This window comes from Syngnathoides biaculeatus, chromosome 17 (genome assembly GCF_019802595.1).
Source record: "Syngnathoides biaculeatus isolate LvHL_M chromosome 17, ASM1980259v1, whole genome shotgun sequence".
Taxonomy (NCBI): Eukaryota; Metazoa; Chordata; class Actinopteri; order Syngnathiformes; family Syngnathidae; genus Syngnathoides; species Syngnathoides biaculeatus.
In genome coordinates, this window is record NC_084656.1 from 20,755,876 (window position 1) to 20,771,937 (window position 16,062).

General features: G+C 44.4%; 3 protein-coding genes across 8 annotated transcripts in view; 2 read left to right on the forward strand and 1 right to left on the reverse strand.

Annotated features, from left to right (window-relative positions):
- The window catches only part of clip1b (CAP-GLY domain containing linker protein 1b), a 25,660-nt gene extending 18,461 nt beyond the window's left edge, over positions 1–7,199 (forward strand). For 2 of the 3 annotated variants that reach the window (XM_061800545.1, XM_061800547.1), the window contains one exon: positions 376–2,239. In XM_061800545.1, the coding sequence (XP_061656529.1) occupies positions 376–610 (235 nt within the window). In that variant the 3' untranslated portion in view covers positions 611–2,239. Of the gene's footprint in view, positions 1–375; positions 2,240–7,062 lie in introns of those variants that run through there. The other variant, XM_061800546.1, reaches the window with a different exon arrangement.
- bcl7a (BAF chromatin remodeling complex subunit BCL7A) lies at positions 3,888–11,044 on the reverse strand. 2 transcript variants are annotated; one of them, XM_061800549.1, is made up of 6 exons: positions 10,833–11,044; positions 8,987–9,068; positions 7,283–7,379; positions 7,048–7,197; positions 6,754–6,839; positions 3,888–6,678 (listed from the first exon to the last, which is right to left on the reverse strand). In XM_061800549.1, the coding sequence occupies exons 1-6, from the start codon at positions 10,922–10,924 to the stop codon at positions 6,610–6,612; spliced, it is 576 nt and encodes a 191-aa protein (XP_061656533.1). In that variant the 5' UTR covers positions 10,925–11,044; the 3' UTR covers positions 3,888–6,609. The 2 variants fall into 2 exon arrangements, with proteins under 2 accessions (XP_061656533.1, XP_061656534.1); XM_061800550.1 differs by lacking the exon at positions 10,833–11,044 and adding an exon at positions 10,443–10,737.
- A 2,080-nt stretch (positions 11,045–13,124) lies between these two features.
- Positions 13,125–16,062, forward strand: part of mast4 (microtubule associated serine/threonine kinase family member 4) — a 71,564-nt gene continuing 68,626 nt past the window's right edge. For all 3 annotated transcript variants that reach the window (XM_061800525.1, XM_061800526.1, XM_061800527.1), the window contains exon 1: positions 13,125–13,629. In XM_061800525.1, the coding sequence (XP_061656509.1) occupies positions 13,501–13,629 (129 nt within the window). In that variant the 5' untranslated portion in view covers positions 13,125–13,500. The remainder of the gene's footprint in view (positions 13,630–16,062) is intronic.

Consider the following 16,062-nt stretch of genomic DNA (forward strand, 5'->3'; position numbering starts at 1 on the left):
CACAGTGCTATTGCTAGCACAGCGCTAACAGGGCTGGTTAAATAAAAAACATACCGGTAAAAATCACTGAGATGCAGCAGTAACACAGCAGCAACACGCTAGCACAGTGCTAATGCTAGCGCGGCGTTAAGAGGGGTAAAAGTCTCTTCTTCGGCACATATATTCCACCGGTCTGTCTCTTACCTTTTCCGCTCTAGTGCCCCCTTGCGGCCGTTAGGAAAAAATGGACAAATTAGCCGCATCACCGCATAAACCCCAGGGTTGAAAACGTGTACAAAAAGTTGTGTCTTATAGTCGGGAAATTACGGTAAGCGTGCCCTCGTTATTTGCCGTATTTAATCGTCTATTGATTCAACGTTGTCGCCGTGTGGTCAGCGCGGAGCCGGCAGAGTCCAAGCGTGACAAGAAGGCCCCGCCGCGGCCCTTCTGCGACATCTGCGACCGCTTCGACCTCCACGACACGGAGGACTGCCCCACGCAGGCGCAGAGCCCCGACGCCGTGCCGCACTCCAGCTACCGCGGCCACCGCGACGACGAGCGGCCCTACTGCGAGGTCTGCGAGGTCTTCGGTCACGCCACGGAGTCCTGCAACGACGACCGCACCTTCTAGACCGACCTGCCGCCCGCTCCCGATAACGCTGACACGGTGCAATATCGACGTAAGTATTTCACAGCGGCGGTCAATTTGCAAAAGTTCCCGTTGAGCCGCTAATCAATGACGTCGCCGGACTTTGCCGCCATACGCGCCGCGTCGCTACGCTAACGCGGAATGAAGGAAAAACGATTCGAAAACGAAAACGAACTTTGAAAATGGCCCCCGTAACCCTAAAATGGCTGCTTCCAACCAAAATGGCAGACTTCCGGTTTCATTTCAGTGACGGGTTCTAAAGAGTTTTTGGTACGCGTTAAGTGAGAAGTTTTATTTTTATTTTTTGGTGGGTCCACTCACGATAGACAAGTCCACCAAATTTTGAGTTTTCACAAAGATATTCACGTTTTAGGATGAGTCATCAATATGGGCGGCCATGTTCCGCCCACACAAATTTACCAAAAAAACCGCCAACATTTCACATTTTATTTTTATTCGTCTGGTTGACGTTTTGTAGACAAAATCTCCAATACCTGCAATAACTGTTGCGTGAAAGGTAAACAAAAGCACTTCGTTTTTATGCACTTCCATAACGTTTGTCTCCATTTATCTCGTCATTAATTTGCGTCAAGTGCACATTCAGGGGACCAAAATATTACAAAGCTTATCCACAAAATCTTTAACGCATTACTAACGTCACTGACTTTAGTTGTTTATTTTAATACACAAGTTTATATTATGCAATTTTTTCTTAAAAATTAGCTTTGCTATGCTAACCTGGCTCGTTAACTGTGTTTTAGCATTGCCACTTCATCAGGATTTTTGTCATCCGTTAACTTTGTTTCCAGTTGTTGTTAACGTTTCGCATTTCGTGGCGATCCTCAGCGAGATAAGCTAGCTAGCGCGGTTTTGTTCTACTGTAGCAGCTCTACGAACTCGCCGTCTTCGCACGAGTCATTTTAACCACTAAACGGCATCAGCGTGACATTTCTTGACAAATAAATGTTACATATTTTTGTCGGAAGAATTAATTTTAAACACGATCACAATCCTAATGATTATGATATAAAACTGTGGTCTGGCATTAGCACAAAATGCGTCTCTTTTGCTAAGCTAATGTTAGCACAAAGCCTGGAAAAAGGGGAATAGCACCTCCAATCCGCATATCTTCTAAAAGTTTTCTCACTCAGTTTCCACAAAGATTTTTAAATTCTTGCTTTCACGCTAAGCTAAAGGGCTAGCTTAGCGTTGTCTCACGCTAACAGAAAGACATATCAATGTGAAGCACAACTTTTTTGAGGTCATATTGAATCTCCGCGCGTTTCTATCCACAATTTGACTCACGGTTTGAAAAATTGTACAACACAGAGAAGAAGCTCAAGTGACCGACGCGCACGCACTGCCATCACGCAGCTGAAGTGTATAAAAAAAAAATGCTTATTTTTCTGCCCTGTTAATAAGATGCACTCCAGTCTATTGTATAGCAAAAAAAAAAAAAAACAACAACAACTTTGTGCTCGTTGTACGTGTCGCGTTGTTTTCTATGTGGCCAGAATTTCTACGGATGTGTTGTGCATATGTCCTTTTTTTCTATGTACTGTACATGTACACTTTTAACGGTCCAATACAAACTGCAAGTTCACTCTTTCACCGACTATCATTTTTTTAAAAAACGTCGGGATCGGGGCGAGGTATGCAGTAATTCCCTCTCTACTTCGCGGCTCACCTATCGCTGATTCAGTGCATTGTGGACCCCCCCCCCCTCCCGGCCCAAAAAAACAAAATCGCTACGTACTAATGTGTCATACCGGCGTGACGACGTGGACCAATGAAGCAAAAAACAAAAAAACACAAAAAACCCCCCCCCACAACTTTTTCACTTTTCGTGGGTGAGTCTGGTACCAATTGACCGCGAAAAACGAGGGATAACTGTATGACGTTAAACGTGGGGCAGAGTTATTAATAGTACAGTGACGCCTCGGTTCTCGACCACAATCTGTTCCGGAAAACGGTTCGAGAAGTGATTTGTTCGAAAACCGAATCGATGTTTCCCATTAGAATGAATGGAAAAAGAAGTAATGCGTTCCGAGCCGAAAAAAAATTGGCTTTTTAAAGTATTTTTTCTAAGCTTTCCCTGATAATAAACTGCATAGTAGCAATACATGTATAGTTTCAACACTTTATGGCTGGTTGCACCGTGCGCGTTTTGTCATTTCCGGGTTTTTTTCGAGAGGGGGTTGGAATTGACAATTGTCGTGGGTCAACTGGTCTGGGGCACGCGCAATATGTTATTTCCGGGTTTTGTCAGGGTGCGTCCGAGTACGGATTTTTGTTCGAAAACAGAAGCATAAAAAAAAATCTCAATTTTCGTTCGAGAACCGAGGCTTTTCTGTAGGGGTTTCAAACTCATTTTTGTCGCGGGCCACATTTTATTTGCGGTTTCCCTCAAAGGGCCGTTACGGCTGTGAAATGATAAAAATCTTTAACCGACTCATCATATTGACACATGAAATTTATGAACTAGTTTTGGAATCAGAAATCAAGGGTAATGGGTTTTTCCAACTATTGTTGTTAGGTAACACAAAATTTTTTTGTAATATCTCGTTATCATTTCTGAAAAGACAATTTGGAATTTTGGCCCAGATCTGAATTAAAAAAATAAAATAATGGAAGTTGATTCACATGATTTTCCTCCGCGGACCACATAAAATCCTGTGGTGGGCCGGATCTGGCCCCCGGGCCTTGAGTTTGACACCAGTGCCTAACAGTATTTTATTTTTTTATTTACTTTTCAAACTTCACCGCCACGAACTGCATACATGCAAATTCATAACCCCCGCAATTTAGCGTCCTGGTTCAAATTTAGCAACAATGGGACATTCTCATCTCTAGGATTTTATTTTATGTTTTTAAAAAAACTGCTGGAAATGGTCAAATTGGCCGTAATACCATACCATACGGGATCATTGACTTTTTTTGTGGGTCTACTCATGGTAATTTCTCCCAATTTTTTAAATACTACGTAGCACCCAGGGGCTGAATTTCTTAACTCCATCTTGCTCGGTGAAACTGGTTTTGCGGGGTGAATTTTTTTACTCCGGGATGTTACCAAGCCAGAATGGCTTCTTCAGACCAAAGTGGCAGACTTTGGACTTGAGACGTTTTTGTGGGTCTATTAATGATCGACACGTTTAGCAAATTTCTGGTCGCTTGTTGAAAATTTCATGAGCTGAATTTCCAAATTTCAGGGTGTGTGTGTGAACCCCCCCCCCCAAAAAAAAAAAAAAAAACAAAGTCCAACATTTTAAGAGTTTTATTAAGAAAACAAAAAACCATTGGACGATAAAAACCGAGCACTACTGATGGAATAAATAAGTCAAAAACCAAAGAATAAATCTGTACAAGTTCTACAGATAAACAAAAATGGTCCAGAGGGCGTCAGGAAAAGGGAAACTAAAAAGTTACCAGATTTGAGTTTTTCACGCTGTGAACACATTTTCGAAGCGACTCCCGGTTCTCGACGGGGGTGAAAAGCTACAACGTGTCGAAAAAAAAACCAACAAAAAAAGTGAGTGAGTGAGCGTATTAATGCTAATTACACTGTCAATGTCAAAGAGTAGCGCATCGGAAACTCCAGCGCAGCTGGACTGGGAATGAGGTATATGCTAATCCGTCCTCCAAACCGCGTCTCTTCTCTCCGACCATGTGAGCGCACCCGCTAGCTAGCCGGCTAGCCAGTTTGCTACCTCGAGGAATTTCAAGTAGAGCCGCGCGCTCGTCCGGCTATTCGACGGCACAAGAAACGAGAAAAATGCAACCCCCCCCCCCCCGAAAAGTTAGTTTTGAGCCAAACGCTCCTCGCTGTGTCCTATTTTATGGATTATGTTTCCTTTACGGCAATTTATGCTAACTTTATTGACAGTTTGGGATGACGATCATCTTAATAATTTGGTTAAAAATAACAAAATAAACTGGAGGAAGTTAGCATCAAGTTAAACGAGCCTCACATTGTTATCCTACGTTATGCTAGGTTGCGCTACGCTCGAGAGGAGTCAGGATCACGTCCCGCGCCAACGGGCCTTCCACCTGCCTCAAGACATTAGCTAAGCTACGCTAACTTTGCCGCGGAATGCCCGTCACCACGATAATTCTCTTACTTTGTTGTCCTATTTTCCCGCATTACATTTCCTTCTGCTTATAGACTTTATGCTAACATACGCTAACACTCCTCGCTGTGGCCTATTTTCTGGATTATGTGTCCTGTATGGCAATTTATGCTAACTTTATTGATAGTTTGGGATGACGATCACTTGGATAATTCGGTTACAAACAACAAAATAAACTGTAGGAAGTTAGCTAGTTAATTGTCATAGTTCCTGTTTTCCTCCTGCTTGCTAAATTTATGCTAGTCTAATCTACGGTGGAGAGAAGTCTGGATGACAAAAAAAAAACAAAAACAAAAAAACCGTTAGGATCAAGTCCGGCAGCAATGGGACAAACGCACATCGTTCGGTCTATCGCGTCTTCCACCTGCCTCAAGACATTTCGCTAAGCTACGCTAACTTTGTTGCGGAATGCCCGTCACCCCTGTAATTCCCTCACTTTGTTGTCCTATTTTTGCGTATTCCATTTCCTTCTGCTTCTAGACTCTATGCTAACATATGCTAACGCTCCTCGCTGTATCCTATTTTCTGGATTAAGTTTCCTTTAAGGGAATTTATGATAACTTTATTGACGGTTTAGAATGACGATCACCTGGATAATTCGGTTAAAAACAACAAAATAAACTGTAGGAAGTTAGCGTCAAGTTAAACAGGCTTCACTTTGTTGTCCTAGTTCCTGTTTTCCTCCTGGTCGCTAAATTTATGCTAGGCTACGCTACCCTCGAGAGAGACTTTACGCTAACATACGCTAACATTACTGAGCGCTACGATAAATATTAAGAACGGGAAAAAAAAGCCGTCTGACCTATTTCCTGTTTCCGGACTTCATGATAAAACTATGCTAAATATGACTGTTAGCGCCTCGCATTGTTATCGTATTTTCCTGGATTATGTTTCATACTTCTCGTGAATGCTAAATGCTAAAATACGGTATACTTGTAAGGGACGTTGGCTACCTGGATAAATCTGTCTTAAAAAAAAAAAAAACTCATACCAGAAGTTTACATTCTAGCCAAACAAACGGGCTTCACTTTGTTGTTCCCGATTTTCTGGTTTTCTCATGCTAAATTATGCTAAACTTGTTTGGTCACGTGGCTAAATCTGTAAAAAAACAAAGAAACAAAACAGGAAGTGAACACAAAGTCTGGGGGGGACCCACCGAGCTTTCTTGGATTACCCTCCCACACTATGTCAAAAAATATACAACGCGCAACGACGGTGATCTCTTCCCTTCTTTTGTACGGAATAAATTTTAAGGCGAAATAAAAAGATGGCACCATAAAACGGCTTTTCCTCTCGCCCTACGGGGCGGCCTAACGGTAAAAAGTGGGAATATTGCTACGCCGGACTGACCGAAACCCGCGCCGGGGATGGATTTTTAAGGCAAAACCAAAAAGATGGCGCCACGAGCCGCCTTCGGTAAAAAAAACCGAACAAACAAAAAATGGGACGGCGCCGCCATGGAGAGAGAGAAGAGACCTCCACTTTAACAGCAGCACATTTTTTTTTTTGTTTTTTTTTTCCCATGATCCATTTTATGTAACAGTGCGTTGACCCTCCTGAGGAAAAGAAATCCTAAAATCAGTCTAGCGGGACCGTCCTGGAAGACCCCCCCCCCCCCCCAAAAAAAAAACCTCGGAATCCTCCCTGATCCCGATTCAGGCGGATGTTCCTTCTTGGCGGACTGGAAGCGCGGCATCAAATTTCTAACATCCGTGGTAGAAAGAAGGGATTAGGAGGGGAGGGGGGCGGTGTCGGGTGGGGGGTACGGGAGTGGGGGGGGGGGGGGGGTGTCGGGAGATCTGCGAGTCCATTAGCCCCGATAAGAGTTAACGGAGGGGAGGCATCGAGGAACCTTTAAGTCTCCTCAAAGTCCTGAGACTCCACTTTGCACTTCTTGGTGGGCGGGGGCTCGTGGTCCACATCCTGGAAAGGGGGGGGAGAGAAAAAAAAATAGACATTCTGATTGGAGGCCCCATCGCGAGCCGTCGCCGTGGTTACCTGAGCGGCTTTACTCTCCGAGGAGTCCTTGTCGGCATCTCGCTTCGCGCCGCGATCCGTCGCTTCCGCTGTCGCCAGACTCTTTCCTTGGGGGGGACGGCAACCGAGCATGAGCTAACGACGCTATCATTAGCCACTTTCGGCTAACAATTTTAGCTTTAGCTCCTTGATGACAATGCTAACGTAAGCCTCGCCGAGCCGAGTACTAGTATCTGATCCATAGACAAAGAACGAAAATGCTGCGTTCGAGACGCATTATTGTCGGGATTATTGTACGTTTTATGTGTCTCTCACCCCTCTTGGTATCAGGACTTTGCTCGGTCTTGACGTCGCTGTTTTCGCGGTGGGACGCTCCGGTGGACTCGGGCGCCGGACTGGTGCTGCAACTCGTTTCCTGTTTGACGGGCGACGAATCGGCAATGGAGCTCTGGTTGCTGTTGTCGTCTGTAACGCGCATACGCGCGCCGATCAAATATGTGTTTTTCAAAATGCAAAATGTAAGACAAGAAGCCAAAATTTTGACGCTCACCGTGCATGTCCATCATGCCGGGAGAGGAACTGTTCTCTGGGGTCGTCAGCTCAGAACCGTATTTCTCATCCTTGCCCTTCTTCTTGTTCTTGTTTTTCTTCAAGGAATTAAGAAAAAAAAATCATAAATCACGCACGGTTCAAAACTATTTTGTCATTTTTGTCGCGGGCCACATTGTACTTGCGGTTTTCCCTCAGAGGGAGCTGGGAAACCATAAAAATCCTCATCATATTTACACATGAAATTTATGAACTAGTTTTGGAATCGGAAATCACGGGTAATGCGTTTTTCCCAACTATTGTTGTTTGGTAACACAAAAATGCTTGTACCGTGATTTCCAGCCTACAATTTCCAGCCTTTTTTCACACGCTTTCAACCCTGCGGTTTTTGCGGCGCTAGCGTTAGCGCGGCACTAGCGTTAAACTCTGAATGCCAGCGCCGCACTAACGCTAGCGCCACACTAAACTCGCTGTGTACCGAGGCTCATAACCAGGTGCGCTCTCTAGGTCGGGAATTACGGTAATATCGCAACGTTCTCATTTATGACAGGACAATTTGGAAATTTGGGTACAGATTTAAAAAAAAAAAAAAAAAAAATCATGCAAGTTGATACGCATGATTTGCCTCCGAGGGCCACATAAAATCATGCAGCAGGCCGGACCTGCCTTAAGTTGTCACTTTTTACGATAAACCGCCACATTAACGTTCATTTACTGATGGTACAACACACAAACGGGTAGAATAACATTTATGGTGTGTGTGTGTGTGTATATATATATATATATATATATATATATATATATATATATATATATATACATATACATACACACACATTCACATTGCTTTTGTGACAAAGTACGAAACAAGCAAAAAAAAAAAAAAAATGTAAAAGGCTTTTAAATTGCTAACTAAAGAATTTGCCGATGTCAAACGCTCACCGCCATGTATGGGTATGGATATGTTCGTCATCACGATAGTTTACAAACCTATATTTCAAGATGGGCTCGACCTCGTTCCAGACCCTTCCAAAAACATAGTCGGCGAATAGATTTGTCAGTGTCCGTAAACAGCTGGATTACATTTGACGGCTATAACCGTCCATGGCACTAAATGAGTTACGCATGCAGATCACCCTCATATTACTCCATTACATATAAGTTTCTTAATATATAACAAGTACACGTGATAAAAATGATCTGCAGCATGAAATTGCTTTGTCATTTACGCTAATAATTTTACAGCTCATATTTGACTAACTTTTTGGTTTTCTTTCTAACGTAATTTCCGGCCTAGAAGCCGCAACTTTTTCCCACACGCTTTCAAGCCCTGCGGTTTATGCGGTGCTAGCGTTAGCGCACCTGGTTATAAGCCTCGTTACACAGAGTTTCACGCTAGCCCCGCGCTAACACTAGCCCCGCGCCAAGGCTTATCACCAGGTGGGCTCAGTAGAACGGGAATTACAAAATTATTCACGTAAATGACAAAGCAATTTGAATTTCAATTTTAGCTGCCCGGTATTTGACATCCGATGAATGTTTTGACATTGACGTGTCGGGAGTTGAAAGTGCAGAATATTTTCAGAAAGGTGTCAGTACGTTTTTCAGATGGAGAATTTGGGACATTTCCAAATTGGAAACTTTCGATGGGAATTTAGAGTAGTAGCGTAATAGAGTAACTTTTAAAAATGGCAATCGTACTCACGTCATCCGACTTGGGCTCCGTCACCGGCACCCATTTGTAGATGCGTAGCGACGTGTCTCCGACCGTCACCCATTTCTTCTCCCTGGAGACAAATCATCGGAATTCCACGTTAGCAACAGCCACACTTGCAAAACTGCGATGCTAAACACCATTAAATACGAGAAAAGCTAGCCGTGACACATTTAGCGCATCCACCATGTTATAAAAGTTATGAACGACAATGAAACAGGAAGTCACATCACATCGTATGTGCGATTAACTACCGGCTTGCAGAGCGCACCTGGTTATAAGCCTCGGTACACAGAAAGAGTTTAACGCTAGCGTGTTGCTTTTTTTTTTTTTTACACGCTTTCAACCCTGCGGTTTATGCGGCGCTAGCGTTAGTGCAGCGCTAGCGTTAAACTCTGTGTACCGAGGCTTATAACCAGGTGCGCTAACACTAGCGCAGTGCTAGAGTTAAACTCTGTGTACTGAGGCCTATAACCAGGTGCGCTAACGGTAGCGCAGCGCTAGTGTTAAACTCTGTGTACCAAGGCTTATAACCACGCCCGCTAAAGCTAGCGCCGCGCTAGAGCTGCATCACAACATAAACCGCAATGTTGAAAGCGTGTGGAAAAAAAACGTCGTGGCTTGTAGGCCGGAAATTACGGTAATATTTACTGTAATTTCGTGCGCACAGCTTGCACTAACAACATGGTTGTGAAAACGTTTTCAAACGTCGTTGTTGTGAAGAGCGATAAAACAAGTACCAGCAGGTAAGAAAACGAGATTCTTATCATTTTTTTTTCGATAAAAAAGGGGGAAATGCATTTGTGAAAATCAGAAATTGGATTTTAACGTTGGGGAAAGTTTTGACCCGGGGTATGTGCGTCCAATCCCCCCGCAAAAAATCATTGCGATTAGGTGATACAAGGTAGAAAGTATTTAGCGCTGTGCTTATTTGGCACACACAGAGTGTAAAATGTGTAATTAAGTGTGATACTCTTAAAATAAATTATAATGAGAATAATTGTGACGTATATGCATTCCATCGTAACATTAAAAATGTTTTTAGCTGGGGAGAATATTTGCGATTAGCACCGGATGATACAAATGGCTAATGCTAATCGCACTCGCGCAAAGTGTAATCCGTAATTAAGCGCGATATTGCGATAACAAATAATTGAAATAATTGTTTTGGGAGAACTTTTGTGCGGCAGCAAGAATCCTCGTGACTACCGGGCCACGCATGCTTATGACTTATTTTTTACGCGCCACGCAAGCGTCAATGCTAATTTGAACGAATTGCAATTAATTGAAGTCATTGTTTGGTCGGGCCAGTCGACGCCCGTCCCGGCAGAACCGCTCCTCGCTCCCCACCCCCACGGCCACCCCGGAGCCTTGTTCTCTCATCACCACCACCGCCAACCCCCTCCCCCCTCAAAAAAAAAAAAAACAAGCAAAAAAAAAAGCCCACACAAAGAGCATAAAAGTGCTCCGAGTCGCGGGGGAACGTCGCCGCGGCGGGGGTTCGAGCCCGTGCGCGCTCCGCGTCAGGCGACTTCATGCGACCGCCTTCGAAATGGCTCCTGGCTTCCACCGCCACAAGCTGCTCGGCGGCCGGGCGACGGCTGCCTTCCGTCGGCACGCGACGCCACTGGCGGACCCGCTCGAACGTCAAAACCCTCGCGATCGTTTCATTTTCACTCTGCGTCCTCTCCTCCCCCGGCCAGGCTTTATTAATTACATTTTTTTCTTTTTGGGTTAGATAACCACAAAGGCGGCTTTTTGTCTCTCCACCTCCCCCAGCCCCCACCTCGCTTCGCCTCCCCCCCCCAAGCCTCTCTCGCTTCCCCAGCCCGCTTACCATTTTCGTACTTTCTCAATAGCGGCCATAACCCGCTTGATGTCATCCTTGGCCCTGCTCCGGGTCTCCGCTCGGACCGACCTGCCCGACATTGCCGGGGTTGGGGCGGGGGCAGAGGGGGGGGGAGTTCGGATTCGAAGGACGGCCTCGCCGGGTCCGGCTCTCGCTTCGGATCAGACACAATGCAAACAGTGGAGAGAGAGAGAGAGAGAGAGAGAGAGAGGCGGTGCGCATGCGCGGCCCGGCGGGGCGAATAGGAGGAGGGACCACTCGTCTTAAAAAAAAAAAAAAACAACAACAAAAAAAGAGCGGATAGCGCATACACATCGAGCGGTATGCCGATGTCAGTATGCCGCCATCTTGGTCCGGGTGGAGGACACTGTTTACGAGCTGTCCTCAAAGTTTGGCATGTCGAATTAAAACTGGTCGCGTGAGCTTGACATTTTTTTTTCCAGTTCTGGTAAAATGAAGGATTTTTTTTAAATAATAATTTTATAAGCGTAACTCGCAAGAAACCTTGCATATTACCGAGGGCACGATTTTGGTGACATGTTAACTTTTCCAAAAATACGCCGGCAAGCACTATCATCATAACATAGCAAAAAAAAAAAAAAACTAAGCATTTTTTTTGGCTCATAAAAACATTAAATTTCAAGTCAATCACTTAGATATATTTTTTAGGAATAAGGACTTACAATGGGAAAATACATTCTAAATGCGTTGTTCATTTGTTGTCTCTGCGACGTCCTACTTCAACTTGTTTCCTCGCATTTGCAAATCAAATTCAATTAGCAGAGTTCTGCGTTATGAAATTCATCAAAAATTAAACAGAAAATGTGTTTTCTCGCTTATCCACTGATGAGGTTAGGGAGAATATTGACGTCGCTTTTTCGCGTAAAACCTTCGGCCTATAAAGGTGAAGCAGAGAGTGAACAGTGAACAACATTAACCGTAAACAAAACTTTGTTCAAATCAATTAAGCTCATCAGACAATAAAAATAAAAAAAAAATACTTAACCAAAAAAAAAAAAAACTTTAGGAAATCTTTCTAATTTAACTGTGGAACGTTTTCTCACAGCCACGAAACTGGAAATTAACGCACAGGTCGACATGCTTGTTTTGGGAGTACCAAGATGGCGGATGGTGACTTCAGTTTTGGTGGCCGATGAGCCATCAAGTCTTTTTTTTTTTTTTTTAGATCAGTGCTTAAACTCTTTAACGTTGCATGTAACGCAGCAGAAAAATAAAATGAAAAAAAATATTGTCTAGATTTGATGGCCATATTTCACACTTGATGTCAAGTGTGACTTTAGACTCAATTTGAGACGCTAAAGTGTGTCAGCGGAAAAGCATTTTCTCTTTTTCAACCAACGTTTCTGACCTTTGGGCGACAGAGGCCGCTGTTGCTGCAAATGTGGGCACCACGGTGAACCCAACTTGGTTAGCGCGTTGGCCTCACAGTTCTGAGGACGGGGGTTAAAATCCCGACCCCGCCTGTGTGGAGTTTGCATGATCCGCCTCTGCCTGCGCGCACTTCGGTTTCCTCCCACATCCCAAAAACATGCATTAAATGGTCCCTAGGTGTGATTGTTTGTTTCCGTGTGCCTTGCCCGATGACAGCTGAGATTGGCTCCAGGGCTCCCGCAACCCTCGTGAGGATAAGCGGCTCAGAAAACGGACGGATGGGGACTTCGCTTCACTTTTGTCTCAACACTCAAAAGTTTTGGTCTTGCTGAATTCTGGTCTTAGGCAAATCTTGGTCTCGGATACTCTGGTCTTGAGGACAACACTAATCCAAAAATATATACAATATATATAAAATCATAATTATTTGACAGTTTTGGCTTTCCTTTTATTTACTTTGTTCTTCCCGTGACGTAAACGTTCTTTATGGGCGGATACAAAAGCAATAAGCACCCACCCCCCTCCCAAAAAAAAAATAATTGCGGATTAAATATCTATTTTTGGGAGGAGGGTGGTTGTACCTTTTAATTTTTTTTATCTATAAAAAGATGAAAGAAAAATGAAATTTCTATGGAGAACACGCGTGCACACAGTGACGTCATACAAAGGCAACGAGCCCCAAATCTTCAGTAAACAAACATCATTTGTCAGTAGACGGTTCAGGATGGACTTAAACTTCTTTTATTTTCAAATATACTTGAATAACGTTATTTAAAAATGTATCATACGTGGTTGTTATTAGCAGAACAAGCTAAGCTAAGATAGCGAGCGGTGCGGCAACTTCCGCGTTCAAACTTGCCGCGGGCACGATTGGTCGGTGCTCGTTCCGCGTGGGCGTGGCTTGCGCTTTGCTCTTTTGGGCGCCGCTCGCCGTGCTAGTTGGCGTGAAAGTTCCGGCGGCGGAGGGAGGACAAGCACTCGGAACCGAAACATGGACCTTTCCCCCGGCCGTTGAAGGTCCTCGCCACCCTGGGCCAGGAAAATAAATCCCATGCATTTACTTTAGGGCTGTTTTTGTTCCTCCGAACTCGCCCTATCGAGCATGAAGGCAGTCCGCAGGTGCAGGCTAATTAGCGGATAACGCTTCCTTTTTTTATTTTTTCATTTTTTTTTTTTGGACGTCCTCCATGGAGGGTGTCCTCTTCGTCCTCATCCTCCTCCCGGCCTGAGGCGACCGCTCGGGGGGGGGGGGGGGAGTGGAGAAATGTCCTCCGAGGTGGCCCCCTCTCGGGTCCACCTCGACTCGGACTCCGGGAGCGTTTCCAAAGCGGGAGAAGACGACGACCGGAACTCAGACAGCACCGAAGATGACGAATGTGAAGAAGACGAGAAGGTAAACAAACACGCTTGACTCTTTTCCAAGTCGTTCTTGAACAACCCCAACGCGGTTTCCATTGTAGAATAACTTGTTTTTTTTTGGGGGGGGGCTAAGCCGAACTCTGTCCCCCCCACCCCTTCCCCACATTTGTGTAGTGACAAAAGTCATTTTTTTTATTTTCACCTCGACCGTCTTAATTAAGCAGATTCAGCCCGGTTGTTGTTTTGTGAATAAAAATAATAATAATATGACTCCATGAAAGATAACTGGGTCCATTTATGGGGGTAAACATTAACTGTATATATATCAGAGGTGTCAAACTCTAGGAGCTTGGGCCCAGATCCGGCCCGCCGCATGATGTGATGTGGCCCGCGAAGGCGGCTCATGTTTGTGAACGTCCGTGGTTCTTGTTCGAATCTGTATCAAAATTTCAAATTGTCATATCAATCACAATGTTGAGGTATCGCAAGTGTTGTTTACGTCACCAAACCTCAACAATAGTTGGGGAAAAAAAAAAAACAATTTCCCTTGATTTCTGATTCCAAAAAGTAATTAATTTGTAAATTTCACGCGTCAATATGACGAGGCGATAAATGATTTTTATGGTTTCGCGGTCATGAACCGGATGAAATGAATTTGACACCCCTGGTATACATTTTTTACAACCCCCCCCCCACACATTTATGTCTCCTTTTTGTTTATCTTCCTTTTACAAATTTTTGCCTCTTTTGTGCACCTCCATGTTTTTCTCCCCCTCGTGCCATCAGGCCATATTTGTGCATGACTCTCTTAAAATAATCACACTATAATTTACGACACGTCAGTTATCCCATATTTGAAATGTTTATTAGATTTCTTTTGCACGAGAAGGGAAGGGGAGATCAGTCGAAAAAAATTACAAAATTTACATTTTGATGTTTTTACGTCATGGTAATTCATATAAAATAAAATAATTACTTTTATTCGAGGAAAACTGTATTAATCAGTCGATGAGAGGTTTTGGTGGCCTTGGAAATATCCATCCGTCCATTTTTCTTTGCCGCTTATCCTCACAAAAGTTGTGAGGAGTGCGGGAGCTGATCCCAGCTGTCAACGGGCAGGAGGCGGGGTTCACCTTGAACCGGTCGCCGGCCAATTGCAGGGCAAATCGAGGCAAACTGGCGAACTCGCAATCACACCTACGGGCAATTTAGAACGTTCAATTATTGTTGCATGTTTTTTGGGACGTGGGAGGAAACCGGAGCGACCGGAGGAAACCCTCGCAGGCACAGGGAGAACGTGCAAACGCCGCACAGGCGGGGTCGGGATTGAACCCGGGACCTTAGAAGTATGAGGCCATCAGATCCATCGTGCCGCCCCCTTGAAAATATGTAAAAAAAAAATAAAAAATATCAAAACAGTTCCAGGAGTGCGATTAAGGTTTACTGCAGGCCACAACTCACGACCAGATGCTCACAAGTGGACTCGCGAAACCTGACTCCACCTTGTGATGTCACCCCCCCCCCCCCATCCAGGACCAGTCGACGAATACTACCATAGCAACAGCAATTACACTTTTTTTTTTTAATAAGGCCAGGTGACCTCGAGTTACAAGCGTCATTTTTCGCGTGACCGCGCTTGCAAGTCAAAATGCAGCACACACACCGACTTATTTGGGAATTTGGCTGAGGCGTGTTTATCAACTCATTGAAGACAAAGGAGGAAAAACTGGTCTTCAAATAAAAAGAAATTTCCCACTGACGTTAGCTAGCGACTTCCCCGGCGTGCGCCAAGTTAGCAAAGTGCTCTGCATCGGTTTTGATCCGCGCGTCATCGGGATTTCCCACGACAAGGGTGTAATCTGCTTGCAATTATTAAAAAAAAAAAAATGTCTTACCGCGTCGTAGTCGGTCGGGCATTAAAACACCACAAAGGACATTTTATTTGCCGTCTTTAGTACCACGAATGTAAATCGTATCCTTTCACAGTTATTACTTTAAGCTGATTTGCGCGTGTAATGATGCGTGATACGTTCCGCACTCGGCAGCGACGGGTGAAAAATCCACAAGATCGGGAGAGCGTTTAAGAAAAAATGCAATATTTCATCTCCTCTTCAAGCAGGGGCGTCAAACTCATTTTATATCGCGGGCTGTTATGACTGTGAAACCATAAAAATCCTCATAACCGCCTCATCGTATTTACACATGACATTTACAAACTAGTTTTGGAATCGGAAATTGGAAAGGGTCTCGTCGCGCACGTGACAACCGATCCAGCAGTGCAGTGAACCACATCCTGATTTTTATTTTATTTTATTTTATTTCAACGCGGAAGGACGTGGTCTATAACAACGAGCTCCTGCTCAGCTTACTTCTACTTCCTAGTTTGCCGGACACCGCCCCCCTCCGCTCTTAAAGGGGTACACTCATTATTACAAACAGGACACACGCCCGTAACTTTATATCCGCG

Coding starts and splice junctions, on each gene's coding strand:
- bcl7a (XM_061800549.1), bottom strand. CDS start 10,924: ATGTCGGGCAGGTCGGTCCGAGCGGAGACCCGGAGCAGGGCCAAGGAT. Junction 7,380..8,986: donor CGGAGCCCAAGTCGGATGAC/GTGAGTACGATT, acceptor AATTCCTTGAAG/AAAAACAAGAACAAGAAGAA. Junction 6,840..7,047: donor AAGTCCTGATACCAAGAGGG/GTGAGAGACACA, acceptor GTCCCCCCCAAG/GAAAGAGTCTGGCGACAGCG.